This window comes from Haliotis asinina, chromosome 16 (assembly GCF_037392515.1).
Source record: "Haliotis asinina isolate JCU_RB_2024 chromosome 16, JCU_Hal_asi_v2, whole genome shotgun sequence".
Lineage (NCBI taxonomy): Eukaryota > Metazoa > Mollusca > Gastropoda > Lepetellida > Haliotidae > Haliotis > Haliotis asinina.
In genome coordinates this window covers 34,306,863-34,325,414 of record NC_090295.1, presented here as the reverse complement: position 1 = coordinate 34,325,414, position 18,552 = coordinate 34,306,863, and the positions used below count along the sequence as shown (strand labels likewise).

Genomic DNA, 18,552 nt, shown 5'->3' with positions numbered 1-18,552 from the left:
ACTACTGAGATACTACACCCTAAAATGTTAGAAACCACTTTACAAACAAATATAACTAACCTGGTGATTTCTCCGACCCAACCTCACATTGTCAACACTCAGAATCATGGAATAAACATGGGATGCACGTGAAATGCATATTGATTAATTTCAGAAGAACTGCAAAGAGACTCACGTAGGAGATAACCGTACTGTGTTCGGAAATTAGATGAATGTTATCCAGAATTGATGGTCTCTAAATTTCATTTGGAACCGAACGCGTGTGTTCAGTCATTTTGGTGGTCAAGCTGAAGTAGTGTTATATATCCATGCGCAGTGAAGCGCCAAGGAATCGGAAGCATTTTGAATAAAAAAATTCGAACTGTGTGTGTGGAAAATGCCAAAGTCCACGTCAAAATCAGTGGAGTTGTTAAAATTGTTATGATCCGCCATCATTGCGGTCAAATGGAAGTAGTTCTCACAATAAGACTTGTTAGTGCGCGGTGAAACGGCCTAAAATCAGATGGGCGTCAATCAAGAATTGATGTCGTCGGATGTTTCTGAACGACCAATCAGAATCCAGTATTTTCTTGAGTCATGGTAGAATTCCTATTCCTACTGTGATTACAAAATATACGTAGTATTTATGTAGTTTTAGGATATGTTCTCTGGTGTGATGATATGCGTCATGGGCCGTCGCGATATAGAAATCCTGATACATTGCTTATATAAATGTGTGTAGTATCATTGCGCTCCAATAGCGTAGCTGACGACGCGAACGCCCATAATATCAAAACTCGGTTGTTTCCCTTATACCAACAGATGGCAGAAATGCTGAAGTGGGACCTTTAACAAACAAAAAGACTGGCTTATTAAAAGCAACCAAGATTGTAAAACCTAGTTTCCTGTATTCACTGGCAGAGAAAAGGTTTGGCATTCAATATTAAGAATGTATTTGGTTGTTTGTTGTTTTGTGTAATTGTATTGTTTTATTGTCTGTTAAGGATTTCATTATGTTTGGGAAGTACCAACGTAATGCATATTGTATTTTTTCATATCAGGCGGCCACTAATAAACAGTACAACAGTGTATGATGTCACAAGCATGTGATACCCATGTCTGAAAAGTAAATTCTTAACATTGTGTGCCCAACCGTTTTCTGAGTGCTGACAGTCTCTTCCTCGTAACCAGTGAGTGTTTCAAGCCGCTTATATCAATATTCAAACAATATCGTGACGGGGGCACCTGAAATGGGTTTCTCACTTTCTACACACGTGGAAAGTTCTGAATCGGAATTTAAATATAAGTGTGAAACAAATAATTAACAAACGATAAACAAACAGACCAGATTATAAAACATAACAGTGTGAACACTGGATTTAAATAAAAGTGTTGACATTTTCAAGGACTACTTGTTTAGTCATGCAGTTAGTGTGAAAACTGTGCACGTTAGATCTGATTAAAAGTGTTGAATCAGACATTTTCTAGGACTATTTGGTTACTGTCAGCGATGCTGCGAGCAAGCAATTTCCTCTGCCAGTTTATTTCTTTAAAAATATCCTTTCTTCAGTACATAAAAACGAGTGAGTGAATTTAGTTTTACGTCACAGCAATATTCCAGCTGTATGGCAGGGGTCTGTAAATAATTGAGTCTGGACCAGACGTTCCAGTGTTCAAAGTATGAACATCATATATTGAATGAGGGTGGCCGTTGCTTCCATAATTAAGATGTTGGAGCCAATATTTCGGAGACGGAAGTGACATGTTTGACGTGGTTGATGTAACTCTTCATGGTTTAATTTGAGTCCAGAGAAACACAGGGAGAGAAAGGGATTGCCGAGTAGAAATGGAAGAAAACTGTCACTTCTGCTGTCTTGACGTGGTGCAATATTGATGCCTCTTGTTTTACTGTCGTTTAAGACCAGTTGCCATCCAGGACGTGACAACACTAAGACAGACGCCATGCTATCCTTGGCCTTCTCCTGACTGCCTGGACTCGGTTTTAAGTCGTCCATCATTTTGGAGTTATCAACATGAAAGTGCCACCCAATGCGATGATCAGAGATCAGTTGTCCCCAAGGTTTGGTCTGCATAGCGTACAGTATCGGTCCAAAAACTGAGCCTTGTGGCACTCCGTTTTTTAAGAACATGGCTGTCTAGGAGTGTCCCGTTAATTTGAACAGACTGTACACGATTTTCTTGATATGAAGAATGCCTAGAGGTGTTAAAATATCGTACTTCTCGGTCCCCTCATTGCGCTATGCACTAATGGGTACAAGATCTGATCGGTTAGGTGTCCGTATGGGGTGTTCATGCTTAACTGCGGCATGGCGTCTCACTGAGCTAGCACTACAACACCAGTACGCTAGTACACATGCATGCACGTTCTCTTATTATAGATATTCTCAAGTGCCCATTCTTAAACCCCATTAGAGATTAGAAACTGGTCTTCAACTGACATTGCATGCATTATGAATCCACGGGCAAGGAAGAATTCGTCTCAGCGACTCACCAAGACTCTAGTTATGTAGATTTGATTAAGTCTGATATTGTTCCTATTGTGTGAATATGCACCGAGATGTATTGCTGAATATCCATGGCGATTAAACCTTCAAATTTATTTTTTATTTTTCAAATTGTGGTAATCTGCTACAGTAGTCATGCCACGTAACTATCCACTCTATCGCTTACGACGAGCATGAGTTGCTGAAGACCAATTCTAACCTGGATCTCCACGGGCTTGTTTCATTAGTGTGTCGAGGTTCATTAAAATTTAGAGGCGTGTTTTCCAAACTGCATCTCCAAGCTACCCAAAAAGTGAGTCCTCGCCTTTCACACACAAGTTTCGCTTTTACAAATTGTTACAAAATGCAAGTGATGGTTAAGAACTTACACACAAAAAATCAAACTCCATGTGCTTTCCTTTGCTCTTAACGTTTGAGGAATTCAGGAATTCAGAAGCATCGACCCAGCCAAAGTAAATAGTAAAAACGCTGATCGATAGCCCACGTATTAAAAAAACCCAAAAACACATATTGGCTTGAAATTTATTGCGTCCATAATGAAGCCTTAGGAAACATAGATTATCAAATGAAAATGAAGCCTTAGGAATCATAGATTATGAAATGAAAATGAAGCCTTAGGAAACATGGATTATGAAATGAAAATGAAGCCTTAGGAATCATAGATTATGAAATGAAAATGAAGTCTTAGGAAACATAGATTATGAAATGAAAATGAAGTCTTAGGAATCATAGATTATCAAATGAAAATGAAGTCTTAGGAATCATAGATTATGAAATGAAAATGAAGTCTTAGGAAACATAGATTATCAAATGAAAATGAAGTCTTAGGAATCATAGATTATCAAATGAAAATGAAGTCTTAGGAATCATAGATTATCAAATGAAAATGAAGCCTTAGGAAACATGGATTATGAAATGAAAATGAAGCCTTAGGAATCATAGATTATGAAATGAAAATGAAGTCTTAGGAAACATAGATTATGAAATGAAAATGAAGTCTTAGGAATCATAGATTATCAAATGAAAATGAAGTCTTAGGAATCATAGATTATCAAATGAAAATGAAGTCTTAGGAATCATAGATTATGAAATGAAAATGAAGTCTTAGGAATCATAGATTATGAAATGAAAATGAAGTCTTAGGAAACATAGATTATCAAATGAAAATGAAGTCTTAGGAATCATAGATTATCAAATGAAAATGAAGTCTTAGGAATCATAGATTATGAAATGAAAATGAAGTCTTAGGAATCATAGATTATCAAATGAAAATGAAGTCTTAGGAATCATAGATTATGAAATGAAAATGAAGTCTTAGGAATCATAGATTATGAAATGAAAATGAAGTCTTAGGAAACATAGATTATCAAATGAAAATGAAGTCTTAGGAATCATAGATTATCAAATGAAAATGAAGTCTTAGGAATCATAGATTATCAAATGAAAATGAAGCCTTAGGAAACATGGATTATGAAATGAAAATGAAGCCTTAGGAATCATAGATTATGAAATGAAAATGAAGTCTTAGGAAACATAGATTATGAAATGAAAATGAAGTCTTAGGAATCATAGATTATGAAATGAAAATGAAGTCTTAGGAATCATAGATTATGAAATGAAAATGAAGTCTTAGGAAACATAGATTATCAAATGAAAATGAAGTCTTAGGAATCATAGATTATCAAATGAAAATGAAGTCTTAGGAATCATAGATTATCAAATGAAAATGAAGCCTTAGGAAACATGGATTATGAAATGAAAATGAAGCCTTAGGAATCATAGATTATGAAATGAAAATGAAGTCTTAGGAAACATAGATTATGAAATGAAAATGAAGTCTTAGGAATCATAGATTATCAAATGAAAATGAAGTCTTAGGAATCATAGATTATGAAATGAAAATGAAGTCTTAGGTAACATGGATTATTAAATGAAAATGAAGTCTTAGGAATCATAGATTATGAAATGAAAATGAAGTCTTAGGAATCATAGATTATGAAATGAAAATGAAGTCTTAGGAATCATAGATTATCAAATGAAAATGAAGTCTTAGGAATCATAGATTATGAAATGAAAATGAAGTCTTAGGTAACATGGATTATTAAATGAAAATGAAGTCTTAGGAATCATAGATTATGAAATGAAAATGAAGTCTTAGGAATCATAGATTATGAAATGAAAATGAAGTCTTAGGTAACATGGATTATTAAATGAAAATGAAGTCTTAGGAATCATAGATTATGAAATGAAAATGAAGTCTTAGGAAACATAGATTATGAAATGAAAATGAAGTCTTAGGAATCATAGATTATCAAATGAAAATGAAGTCTTAGGAATCATGGATTATGAAATGAAAATGAAGTCTTAGGAATCATAGATTATCAAATGAAAATGAAGTCTTAGGAATCATAGATTATGAAATGAAAATGAAGTCTTAGGTAACATGGATTATTAAATGAAAATGAAGTCTTAGGAATCATAGATTATGAAATGAAAATGAAGTCTTAGGAATCATAGATTATGAAATGAAAATGAAGTCTTAGGTAACATGGATTATTAAATGAAAATGAAGTCTTAGGAATCATAGATTATGAAATGAAAATGAAGTCTTAGGAATCATAGATTATGAAATGAAAATGAAGTCTTAGGAATCATAGATTATCAAATGAAAATGAAGTCTTAGGAATCATAGATTATGAAATGAAAATGAAGTCTTAGGTAACATGGATTATTAAATGAAAATGAAGTCTTAGGAATCATAGATTATGAAATGAAAATGAAGTCTTAGGAAACATAGATTATGAAATGAAAATGAAGTCTTAGGAATCATAGATTATCAAATGAAAATGAAGCCTTAGGAAACATGGATTATGAAATGAAAATGAAGCCTTAGGAATCATAGATTATGAAATGAAAATGAAGTCTTAGGAAACATAGATTATCAAATGAAAATGAAGCCTTAGGAAACATGGATTATGAAATGAAAATGAAGCCTTAGGAAACATAGATTATGAAATGAAAATGAAGTCTTAGGAAACATAGATTATGAAATGAAAATGAAGTCTTAGGAATCATAGATTATCAAATGAAAATGAAGCCTTAGGAAACATGGATTATGAAATGAAAATGAAGCCTTAGGAATCATAGATTATGAAATGAAAATGAAGTCTTAGGAAACATAGATTATCAAATGAAAATGAAGCCTTAGGAAACATGGATTATGAAATGAAAATGAAGCCTTAGGAAACATAGATTATGAAATGAAAATGAAGTCTTAGGAAACATAGATTATGAAATGAAAATGAAGTCTTAGGAATCATAGATTATCAAATGAAAATGAAGTCTTAGGAATCATAGATTATCAAATGAAAATGAAGCCTTAGGAAACATGGATTATGAAATGAAAATGAAGCCTTAGGAATCATAGATTATGAAATGAAAATGAAGTCTTAGGAAACATAGATTATCAAATGAAAATGAAGCCTTAGGAAACATGGATTATGAAATGAAAATGAAGTCTTAGGAATCATAGATTATCAAATGAAAATGAAGTCTTAGGAATCATAGATTATTAAATGAAAATGAAGTCTTAGGAAACATAGATTATGAAATGAAAATGAAGTCTTAGGAATCATAGATTATGAAATGAAAATGAAGTCTTAGGAATCATAGATTATCAAATGAAAATGAAGCCTTAGGAAACATGGATTATGAAATGAAAATGAAGCCTTAGGAATCATAGATTATGAAATGAAAATGAAGTCTTAGGAAACATAGATTATCAAATGAAAATGAAGCCTTAGGAAACATGGATTATGAAATGAAAATGAAGTCTTAGGAATCATAGATTATCAAATGAAAATGAAGCCTTAGGAAACATAGATTATGAAATGAAAATGAAGTCTTAGGAAACATAGATTATCAAATGAAAATGAAGTCTTAGGTAACATGGATTATCAAATGAAAATGAAGTCTTAGGAATCATAGATTATCAAATGAAAATGAAGTCTTAGGTAACATGGATTATCAAATGAAAATGAAGTCTTAGGAAACATAGATTATGAAATGAAAATGAAGTCTTAGGAAACATAGATTATCAAATGAAAATGAAGTCTTAGGAAACATAGATTATGAAATGAAAATGAAGTCTTAGGAAACATAGATTATCAAATGAAAATGAAGCCTTAGGAAACATAGATTATGAAATGAAAATGAAGTCTTAGGAATCATAGATTATTAAATGAAAATGAAGTCTTAGGAAACATAGATTATTAAATGAAAATGAAGTCTTAGGAATCATAGATTATTAAATGAAAATGAAGTCTTAGGAATCATAGATTATTAAATGAAAATGAAGTCTTAGGAAACATAGATTATGAAATGAAAATGAAGTCTTAGGAATCATAGATTATTAAATGAAAATGAAGTCTTAGGAATCATAGATTATGAAATGAAAATGAAGTCTTAGGAATCATAGATTATTAAATGAAAATGAAGTCTTAGGAAACATAGATTATGAAATGAAAATGAAGTCTTAGGAATCATAGATTATTAAATGAAAATGAAGTCTTAGGAATCATAGATTATTAAATGAAAATGAAGTCTTAGGAATCATAGATTATTAAATGAAAATGAAGTCTTAGGAATCATAGATTATTAAATGAAAATGAAGTCTTAGGAATCATAGATTATTAAATGAAAATGAAGTCTTAGGAAACATAGATTATGAAATGAAAATGAAGTCTTAGGAATCATAGATTATTAAATGAAAATGAAGTCTTAGGAATCATAGATTATTAAATGAAAATGAAGTCTTAGGAAACATAGATTATTAAATGAAAATGAAGTCTTAGGAAACATGGATTATGAAATGAAAATGAAGCCTTAGGAATCATAGATTATCAAATGAAAATGAAGTCTTAGGAATCATAGATTATGAAATGAAAATGAAGTCTTAGGAATCATAGATTATCAAATGAAAATGAAGTCTTAGGAATCATAGATTATGAAATGAAAATGAAGTCTTAGGAAACATAGATTATGAAATGAAAATGAAGTCTTAGGAATCATAGATTATCAAATGAAAATGAAGTCTTAGGAATCATAGATTATCAAATGAAAATGAAGTCTTAGGAATCATAGATTATGAAATGAAAATGAAGTCTTAGGAATCATAGATTATCAAATGAAAATGAAGTCTTAGGAATCATAGATTATGAAATGAAAATGAAGTCTTAGGAATCATAGATTATCAAATGAAAATGAAGTCTTAGGAATCATAGATTATGAAATGAAAATGAAGTCTTAGGAATCATAGATTATCAAATGAAAATGAAGTCTTAGGAATCATAGATTATGAAATGAAAATGAAGTCTTAGGAATCATAGATTATCAAATGAAAATGAAGTCTTAGGAATCATAGATTATGAAATGAAAATGAAGTCTTAGGAATCATAGATTATCAAATGAAAATGAAGCCTTAGGAATCATAGATTATCAAATGAAAATGAAGTCTTAGGAATCATAGATTATGAAATGAAAATGAAGTCTTAGGAATCATAGATTATCAAATGAAAATGAAGTCTTAGGAATCATAGATTATGAAATGAAAATGAAGTCTTAGGTAACATGGATTATTAAATGAAAATGAAGTCTTAGGAATCATAGATTATGAAATGAAAATGAAGTCTTAGGAATCATAGATTATCAAATGAAAATGAAGCCTTAGGAATCATAGATTATCAAATGAAAATGAAGTCTTAGGAATCATAGATTATGAAATGAAAATGAAGTCTTAGGAATCATAGATTATGAAATGAAAATGAAGTCTTAGGAAACATAGATTATCAAATGAAAATGAAGTCTTAGGAATCATAGATTATCAAATGAAAATGAAGTCTTAGGAATCATAGATTATGAAATGAAAATGAAGTCTTAGGAATCATAGATTATCAAATGAAAATGAAGTCTTAGGAATCATAGATTATGAAATGAAAATGAAGTCTTAGGAATCATAGATTATCAAATGAAAATGAAGCCTTAGGAATCATAGATTATCAAATGAAAATGAAGTCTTAGGAATCATAGATTATGAAATGAAAATGAAGTCTTAGGAATCATAGATTATCAAATGAAAATGAAGTCTTAGGAATCATAGATTATGAAATGAAAATGAAGTCTTAGGTAACATGGATTATTAAATGAAAATGAAGTCTTAGGAATCATAGATTATGAAATGAAAATGAAGTCTTAGGAATCATAGATTATGAAATGAAAATGAAGTCTTAGGAAACATAGATTATCAAATGAAAATGAAGCCTTAGGAAACATACATTATGAAATGAAAATGAAGTCTTAGGAAACATAGATTATGAAATGAAAATGAAGTCTTAGGAAACATAGATTATGAAATGAAAATGAAGTCTTAGGAAACATAGATTATCAAATGAAAATGAAGCCTTAGGAAACATGGATTATGAAATGAAAATGAAGTCTTAGGAAACATAGATTATGAAATGAAAATGAAGTCTTAGGAAACATGGATTATGAAATGAAAATGAAGTCTTAGGAAACATAGATTATGAAATGAAAATGAAGCCTTAGGAATCATAGATTATGAAATGAAAATGAAGTCTTAGGTAACATGGATTATTAAATGAAAATGAAGTCTTAGGAATCATAGATTATGAAATGAAAATGAAGTCTTAGGAAACATAGATTATGAAATGAAAATGAAGTCTTAGGAATCATAGATTATGAAATGAAAATGAAGTCTTAGGAAACATAGATTATCAAATGAAAATGAAGCCTTAGGAAACATAGATTATGAAATGAAAATGAAGTCTTAGGAAACATAGATTATCAAATGAAAATGAAGTCTTAGGTAACATGGATTATTAAATGAAAATGAAGTCTTAGGAATCATAGATTATGAAATGAAAATGAAGTCTTAGGAAACATAGATTATGAAATGAAAATGAAGTCTTAGGAATCATAGATTATGAAATGAAAATGAAGTCTTAGGTAACATGGATTATTAAATGAAAATGAAGTCTTAGGAAACATAGATTATCAAATGAAAATGAAGTCTTAGGAAACATAGATTATCAAATGAAAATGAAGTCTTAGGAAACATGGATTATTAAATGATGTATCAAGATACCAGTATATCTAGTTTTCTCCTATGTACTTCCAAAGAACCTTGACCTTCTTTCATTTTGTCCCTTGGAGGTAAGCTTCACTTTCACCTTAGCCAGTTTCAGCAGCGCGTGAAACACGCCTCTGACGCTGTTATGGTCCTTGGCGCAACACTCCGTGTACTTGGTGTTCCATTCTTTTTTGGCAAAACGTTCAGCACCGGCTTTCCGTGTGATTCTGTTATAAACTTCACAGTCATTCTTGTTCCCAACCAAGAGGATTGGACATTTTTTGTTCCTTTTGATTCGAATGATATCATCCCGGATCATTGCCACTGTTTCGAACGAGGCTTCGTCATCCAAAGAGAATGCAAGAATAAATGCATCACCTGACTCAATTGCGATCCTTCTTCTTGCCCCAAAACAGTATCCTCCTGGAGTGTCCACGATCTCCAAGGACATCTGTCGTCCCTCTTCACCTATCAGGGTTGTCTGGTGTTCCAGCTCGATGGTGAAAGACTTTAACTCAAGGAATTTATTGTGCAAGAACTGAGATATGATGGCGCTCTTCCCTACTCCAACTGCACCTAGAACAATGACCCGAAAGGTAGGGTTTCCCTTAGTAGGTGCCATGGTCAAGCTGCAATATCGGTCCTACGTTATGGTATAACAGAAGCTTCTTGAATTCAGGAACTAGTATGATCAAGCAGATGGTTCTGCAGAGATAGTATAGTGTCGACTTACTACTAAGTCACTTACTAAGTTACTGGCGTCTCCCCGTAGTCTTGTCTAACTCAACAGCAGCAGCTGCCGGCTTTTATACATGACGACGATGCATCTTAAAATAACTATTTTGTAAACAGCGCTCTGCACGAATATTATCAGCAAGCGCGACGTTTATTTTAGGCTTCTGTCTAGGAGTGCACTGAAACTGAAAGTTTATATCAGATTGTATTTTAAGCTAGGGATGTCACGCGTGCTCAGTCTGTTTGTTGTAAATAGTGATATTTCTGTCTAGGAGTGCACTGAAACTGAAAGTTTATATAAGATTGTATTTTAAGCGAGGGATGTCACTTGTGATCAGTCTGTTTGTTGTAAATAGTGATGTTTTAATTTTTGGAAAGCTTTATCTGGCTTAGCACTAAACCTTTCGTTTTATATTTTTGAGTTCTTGACTGTTGATTTTTCTTTGCAACTGCTAATCTCTACTTTCCTAAAGTCTTATGGATAGAAACACGTTTGTATTTGGATAAGCACTAAACATTGTCTTACATTTTAGTGTTCTTGACAGTTACTTTTTTTCAAAATCCAAGTCTTTACTTTCTAAATGTCTTATGGTTTTAAACTTTTATTACGCTTAGCATTAATCATTTTCTTATATAACAGATCTAAAGGAGGTGCTTATTCGTCGGACTGTTATAGTCAGCTAAGGCCGCAGTACAAAGTGAGTGAGTGAGTGAGTTTAGTTTTACGCCGCTATTAGCAACATTCCAGTAATATCACGGCGAGGGACACCAGAAAATGGGCTTCACACATTGTACCCATGTGGGGAATCGAACTCGGGTCTTCGGCGTGACGAGCGAACGCTTTGACTACTGGGCTACCCCGCCGTCCCCCGTATCACAAAGCATTTTTCTCATGGCAAATTGATTGTTGGGACTGCAATTATAGTCCGTAATCCTTTATTGGGAGAATCCGGATTATAAAGCAAGCGTTAATGACAAATTTAGAACTATTTTGCCTGGACTGAAAGAGTAGTCCGGATTGCTGAGAAAATCGGATTGTGCAGAGTCCGGTTTTGTGTCCATTGTATATATATTTTTGGTGTTTTTCGATTTGTTTCCCCAAATCATTCCGTTTTTCTTTCTTGCAATAGTTAAGCGGATTTAAATTTTTGTTGATTATGGCCAATCGCTCAGAGATCAGAGTCGACGTTCGTATCACAGATCATTTTCACGATATTGAAATAGTGAAAAAATAAAGGGCGTGTTGTTATCTGTATTAGGTTAGCAAATCGATAGGATGTACGGTTGTAGTTTAACGTCATATTAAATTTTAAAAAACCCAGCATTCTACTTATATTTTAATTTGTGATGATTTGACAATTTGTTTGTTGTTTGTGTAACACAACACTGAGCAATATTGCACGTGAACTCCTATCGTCAATAATATGTTTGTACAAATATACTGACTGAGGTTAAAGGTAAACATCACGGTTTTTGTGCTTTGGTTGGCTGTTTTGTTATTTAACTCCACACTCAACAATATTCCAGACACGTGGAACGGTCCGTAAATAAGCGAGTCTGGACATGGCAGTCAACAGCATGAGCATCGATCTAAGTAATTATGTTGCAGGAATTTAATTTCTGATAATTCATAATTGAAAGAAACAACAATCAAACACCTATAGGGTTCAGTGAATTTCTAACGTGCATTGCAGCTTGTTAAGTGAAATTACATCTCTGAGGCGTTTGTACTCTAAACCCACAGTTTGCGACAGGGTGTTCATAGTTCGAGGTTACTGTTCATTTTCGAGGTTTCTGTACTTGGAACTTCTGTACTTGATTGTACCTCTGGTTGACTTATGACTTATAGATCCGATGTTAGGTTTTTAGTTACGTGGTGACATTAAATCGTCATGAGCTCACACAGTGCTGGACCTTTGTTCCTGGTACGAGGTTTTTGTTCCTGGTTCGGGGATACTGGTCATTTTCGAGGTAACTGTTGATGGTTCTACACAATGTTACTAGTTCGAGGTTATTGTTCCTGGTTCGTGGATACTGTTCATTTTCGAGGTAACTGTTGATGGTTCGACACATTGTTACTGGTTCGAGGTTATTGTTCCTGGTTCGTGGATACTGTTCATTTTCGAGGTAACTGTTGATGGTTCGACGCATTGTTAGTGGCATGAGGTTATTGTTCCTTTTCGAGGTTCTGTTGCTAGTATCCCGGCAGAACCTGCGTGAGATAGTGGCAAAGATCAGTCGATGCTTTCTACAATTTCACTTGCCATTTAAATATTTTGCCCGTGCAGACGGGATACATATGTGTCGTTTTGTCGACGATCAGTAATAGGAGGTATACATTGTATCGAATATCTGTACCCCAAAGTATACGTTGTGTCCTCTGTAACGTGAATTAAACGTGTGGACTATTTGCACAGTGAGTAATACGTTGTATGGACTGTCTCCTGCTAACTGTAACGTACGTTAAACGCTCAATAGACTACATGTATATGCAACATAAGGTATATGTTGCATTAAATATCTGTAAAAGGTTTCAAATGATCTCTACAGTGAGTTATACGTTGTAAAGATCTACTCCTGACTTCAACACATGTGCTGTTCCGTGCGTTAAAGTTCTGGAGAATGTATGCGACACAGAGTAGCCTGTACGTTGTATCGAATACCTGTACAACGTCTTGAATGATCTATGCAGTGAGTTATAGGTGGTAATCGCCACGTGTCCCGTGTGTTATGAGTGATAATTTCGTCCATGAATTACTAGTATACCTTTCATCGACTATATGTTCCCCTTCATTGTACGTTGTATTGAATTTCATCGAGATCCGTAGCTGAGGATTTATGTTGAATCGAAATCAAGGAGATTGTTCCGTTGTGTCCGCCATCTTTGGGATGCTTTATGGAAATCTCGACAGTCTATCCGATGAATGACACAATCCTAATACCATGGGGGAATATTATGCTATCTAGTTTCAAGTGTACGTTCGTTAGTATCAATGAATTGTAAGTCCACGGTCAAATCCCATGTTGTGTCTAGTCCGAGAACTGCGCCCTTTGTATCCCACTAGGCAGGATCATTTACAAATTACTGGAAGGTTATCAAAGTCTACGTTCCCTTGGCAACGCCTAGCCCGGAGGTTATTCAACATGGCTGACGTTGTCAGATGGGTCTTGGACAACATGCTTGTCTCTCGTCTGCTCGCTTCCAGTATTTGTCGCTTAAATCTTTTCCTCTTTCTCTCAGGGTCCATCAGCTTCAATGTCTTGTTAATCTCTGGCTTGAGAGATTTCATATCAAACCCCGAGTGATAGTACCGCGTCTCTATTGTTAGACGGCGTGGCGGAACCTGGTCGAGATCCGGATTATGGAGCGTCTGAAATTTGGAAATTTTGTAATCATCCTGCACGACCTTCTTGTAGGCCTGTAGTTCCTTAAGATGCTTGGACATCTTGTTTATGACACGAGACTGGCTGTTTTCTGCAATCCTGCTGTCTTTGTCGATGAAGCGTGTTATTTTCTGTAACCTTTGTATTTCTGCTTCGTTTGCCTTGACCGCTCTTTCCCGCGTGGCAGTGCTGATGTTGAGGAGGGCGGAGTAGACGGTGCCGTTGCCCATGGGGCAGCTGTACTTGTCCCGCAACAGATTTCTGTTGGTGGCCTGGGGCATAGTTCTTGGCACATGAGGAAGCCTGGAAGTAAAAGCAACATTGGTGAACATGCAGAATATGAGATGAATCTTTGCCGTGACGTTTGCAGTGTGATTGCTATCTGTTTAACGTTGTATTGGCACTATATACAGTGATGTACATGTGAACAGCGCCGGCACGCACTTCAAGTGCCACTCAGCACACCTCCACTAGTCAGTATACGGTCGAGGCTGCCCCATCGGCCGTTTGTCACCCGTCGATTTAAGAGTGAAAATAGATAGTTTCTTAGACAACCTTTTCTATGGTCCACCATAATGTCAGGTTTCAGCTCCTGTTGGGTACATAGGTTTCAGGACCATGCGTCTTATTTATGTTTGTGCACTCATTGCTGTTTCGATATATTTAAACTTTCATCGTTCTCGTTTGAACCTGAACGCTATGTTTCACTCGCAGAGTGTTTTATACGTTGTATCAACATTATGTACCGTTAGCTATACGTTGTATCAACCTCCTTCCACTAGTTGTACATTGCATCTGCCATCTGTACTGTTAATGAGGCATTTGGGGGGTAACCTAGTGGTTAAAGCGTAAGTCAAGTTCCATGTTTGTGGACACCCCTGTGGCTGAGTGGGTTAGAAGGCTGACATGGTGTGCTGGCGATTACGTACCTGACTCTGTGAGTGTGGGCTCGAATCCCGGTTTGAACTCAACCTAATCTAAGTTCTAGAATTTGTACTTCAGTAAGAAAGTGTAATCCTATACATAAGTTAAGTTACGGTTGACCACTGTTAAATGGCATTGTGAATCCACAGCATGAGAGGTTGTTATTTATTTCCAATGTTTTCTTAGTAGTCTTTGAGGCGAGATATCGTCATCAGTGTTTACGACACACCTATCACTAATCATATTAGACACCGAAGGTGAATATATTCAACGTCCCAAATGCGATTTAGATAAAATGAATTGTCTGTTGAAAGTATCCAGTAGAGCAACATTCCAGCAACATCACGACTGGGGACACCAGAACACCTCATCTGTTACTATGGAAACAATGGAAATAAATAACAAAGTCTCTAACTATGATTTCACAATGTCACTTTTAGAAACCCACTCCCTCAGAGTCACACGACTCTGACGTGTGTGAACAACTTTCAACTTTATTCAAATATACTGAAAGGCCACAGGCCTTATAGAACAAACTATCAACTATAATAAAAATCATTGTAAGTACAGCATACGGATACAACATGCCATAGCATATCTTATTCAGCACATCACATGTTATGTAATTAGTTATGACAAATGGGTAGCTACATGTAACTAATATTATGTTCTAACATATATTCAGCTCTGAATTTCATTGCATAATACACAAACATTGCCAGGTTTTCAAGTATAATTTTGTTTCTATTACTCAATAGCGCAACAAATTTGTGTTGGTTTGCATGCACACTGTAGTATTTGTTGATATAAAGATTTCTCAATCGAGTATACAACGGGCATATTAAAAGAAAATGATATTCATCTTCAATGGCACACTGATCACAAAGCTTACAAATCCTATTCTCTCTATCAATCGCTCTAAATCTTCCACTCTCAATATATAAATTGTGCGAGGAACATCTAAATCTACTTAACGCCGTTCTAAACTTTTTGACATTAATAAGTGACAGATACATTTCCTGGTCTAAATTATATTTAATCATTCTATAGTAAAGGCATTTGCTCGAAAGAGACATGTTTTCAAACCATTCTTGCAAATACATATCTTTTAGTCTTATCGTTAATTCTGAAATAAACAAGTTCTTAAAATCGACATATTGATTGTTCCAGACATATCCAAAGCCTTTTGAGAATAGAAATTTTCTAATTGCAGTAACCAAGTTAGTGTGGCCGTTTCTATCAAATAGTACCAACATATTGTAGCATTTTTTGGGTAAACGATACGGGGGCATGTTCAATAATTTTAACCAATATTTAATTACCTTTATACTCGTAAATAGCGACATTGGATATCTACCACATTCTCCGTAAACCATTAAATTCGTTGTATTGTGTTTAACACCAAGAAATTTCTTGCAAGCTTGTAATTGCACCCGTTCAATATCTGGTAGATGACTTAACCCCCAAATTTCAGCTCCGTATGATATTATAGGGTAAATTTTTGCATCAAATATCTTGAAGTACGAACTTATATTTAAATCTGCAAATACATTCAGTTGCTTATAGAGACCTATCATGACCTTCTGAGCTTGCAGACTTGCGTATTTAGCATGTGTTAGCCATGAGAGACGGTGACTAAAAAATATTCCCAAGTATTTATACGAATTGGTGGTTTCTAGTTCTATGCCCCTGTACTGCCATTTCTCATTTTTCGCTAGGCGCCCTCCCCTTTTGAAAACTACTACTTTAGTTTTATTCCTGTTAACCTTTAACTTGTACTCATCACAATATGTCTCTAGTTCCATTATTAGTTTTTGTAAACCTGCCACGGTGCTCGAGAATAGGACAATGTCATCTGCAAAAAGCAGCAGAAATACATGCAGAATCGACTGACTTGTCAAACAATAACTGAATGTTTTCAGACAATAGATTTTCTCGAAATACTTCAACTTTATCCTGTTGCCAATAAAACCTATAGGCATTATTTGAATTTCTTTTAGTGTTATCTAAAGATCTAACATGTTGTGCTTTTACTGATAAGGTAACAGGCAGATGATCTGATTCAGTACGTGACTGTATGCTAAAGTCACAAACATGGTCAAATAACACAGACGATGATATTATGTAATCTATTACACTTGCCCCGTTGTTACCTATAAAAGTAAAGTCTCCAACTTCTGTATCACCACCACAGCGCCCATTCATAATATGAATATTCATGATAGAACAAAGATCTAGTAAGGATTTACCAAAGTTGTTTAAAAACGTTTCAAATTAAAATAGTCTGTTAAAAAGTCCCACTGTGATGCATTTTGGTTTTCTGTATAATCTAGAAGGTCATCTTCTACAAAATCTGGGTTTACAATCTCCGCCACTGAGGATGTAAACATCGGGTAAACCAGAAATGATATCTAATAAGGACTCTTGCACTCAGAACAGAAGCATTCCGTTTTTACAGTTTGGTGATAGTTTATCATACCAGGTCGAGCTCTCCGGTTGAATGTAAACACATGAGTATAGAATGTCTCTGTCTAAACCAAATAGAACTCGATCAAATAATATGAAGATAGCATTATCTGTTAGCTTTATCCATTTCTTATAACTACAAAACTGACGACGTATTAACACTACCATTCCACCGGATAGTCTCCCACTAGTAGATAATTTATCTGCTGTTTTCACCATCACATCATGATCAGGGAAGATATTCTGTAATTCTACATCACTACTCCAAGTTTCACTCAGGCCAAAACACATCAAATGATTTGACATAGTCAATAAAATCGGTGTCACATAATTTGTGTATAATTCCACCAATGTTCAAAAACAAACAGTCACTGAGTCTGTCGGGTTATCATGGTCATTTGTAGCAGTAATGTGTATGTTAGGAATTGGCTGTACATATGAGTGTTTCCGATGCGCCGTAAAATGTTCCTTATGAGACTCAAGGCCCTGGCCACACCCCTAGTGGGTGCCGTCCATGTCCGCGTGATGTGAATCAGACTTGGGTCTCCGGCTGAGTCCCTGGTTACTTCCACCCCAAGCGTTGTTACGTGTGCGTGAACGTGGTCGTGTAGCCCTGTTCGAGTGAGTCGTGTTGTTCAAGGGAACTTCCATCAACTTGTTACCTTGAAAGTAGTAACGCATGTTGGGGTTCTCTGTACGCCGTCGCTGTAGCTCCTGACGTTGGAATGTGGTCAAGTCGTTAGCGATCCCCACTCCTTGACTTTTCAATTCACTTCTCAGCTTGACCGACCGCCATTTGTCCTCCCAATTGCACATTCTCACTATAATAGGCCTTGGCTTGTCCCCCCTTTTACCAGACAATCTGTGGGCCCTCTCAATATCCCTGGAGACTAAGGGTGGAAGATCAGTACCTTCCCTGGCTTTATTAAGAATGTCCAGCACTTTCTGCTTACTGTCAGTGTAAGTCTCTCGGTCCTCATCCTCAGGTACATTATACAGAACTAGGTTGTTTCGTCTGCTACGCTGTTCCTGGTCTTCTATCCTATAATCTAACTCCTCTAGATAACTCTCCATATTATGCGCCCGTTCATCTAGTGCGTCAACATCCAGTCTGATCACATGCTGCTCTTGTTTATTGGAATTAATATCATCTCTCAACTTCTGTATGTCAATCTTCATGCTGTTGATATCATCTTTAATCGATCTGATGTCTGTAGCTAATCTGACCTCACTAGCCTTAATCTGTTCCAAAATGGTGCTCATCATCTCCTCTAGATCATCTACAGGGCCAGGGTTGAGTTCTATGTCACCTGACAGCAGAAGCATAGACGGGATCAGTCTCTTAAGAGGCAAAGCTGCTCCTGCCCTCAGGTATTTGTAACTCACGGCACT

General features: G+C 35.1%; 2 protein-coding genes across 2 annotated transcripts; both read right to left on the bottom strand.

The window, feature by feature from the left end:
- Window positions 1–9,685: 9,685 nt before the first annotated feature.
- LOC137267746 (ras-related protein Rap-2a-like) lies at window positions 9,686–10,273 on the bottom strand. The gene has a single exon (XM_067802195.1). The coding sequence runs from the start codon at window positions 10,271–10,273 to the stop codon at window positions 9,686–9,688; it is 588 nt and encodes a 195-aa protein (XP_067658296.1).
- A 3,184-nt stretch (window positions 10,274–13,457) lies between these two features.
- LOC137267517 (uncharacterized) lies at window positions 13,458–14,051 on the bottom strand. Its single transcript, XM_067801987.1, has one exon. The coding sequence runs from the start codon at window positions 14,049–14,051 to the stop codon at window positions 13,458–13,460; it is 594 nt and encodes a 197-aa protein (XP_067658088.1).
- Between the last annotated feature and the right edge of the window lie 4,501 nt (window positions 14,052–18,552).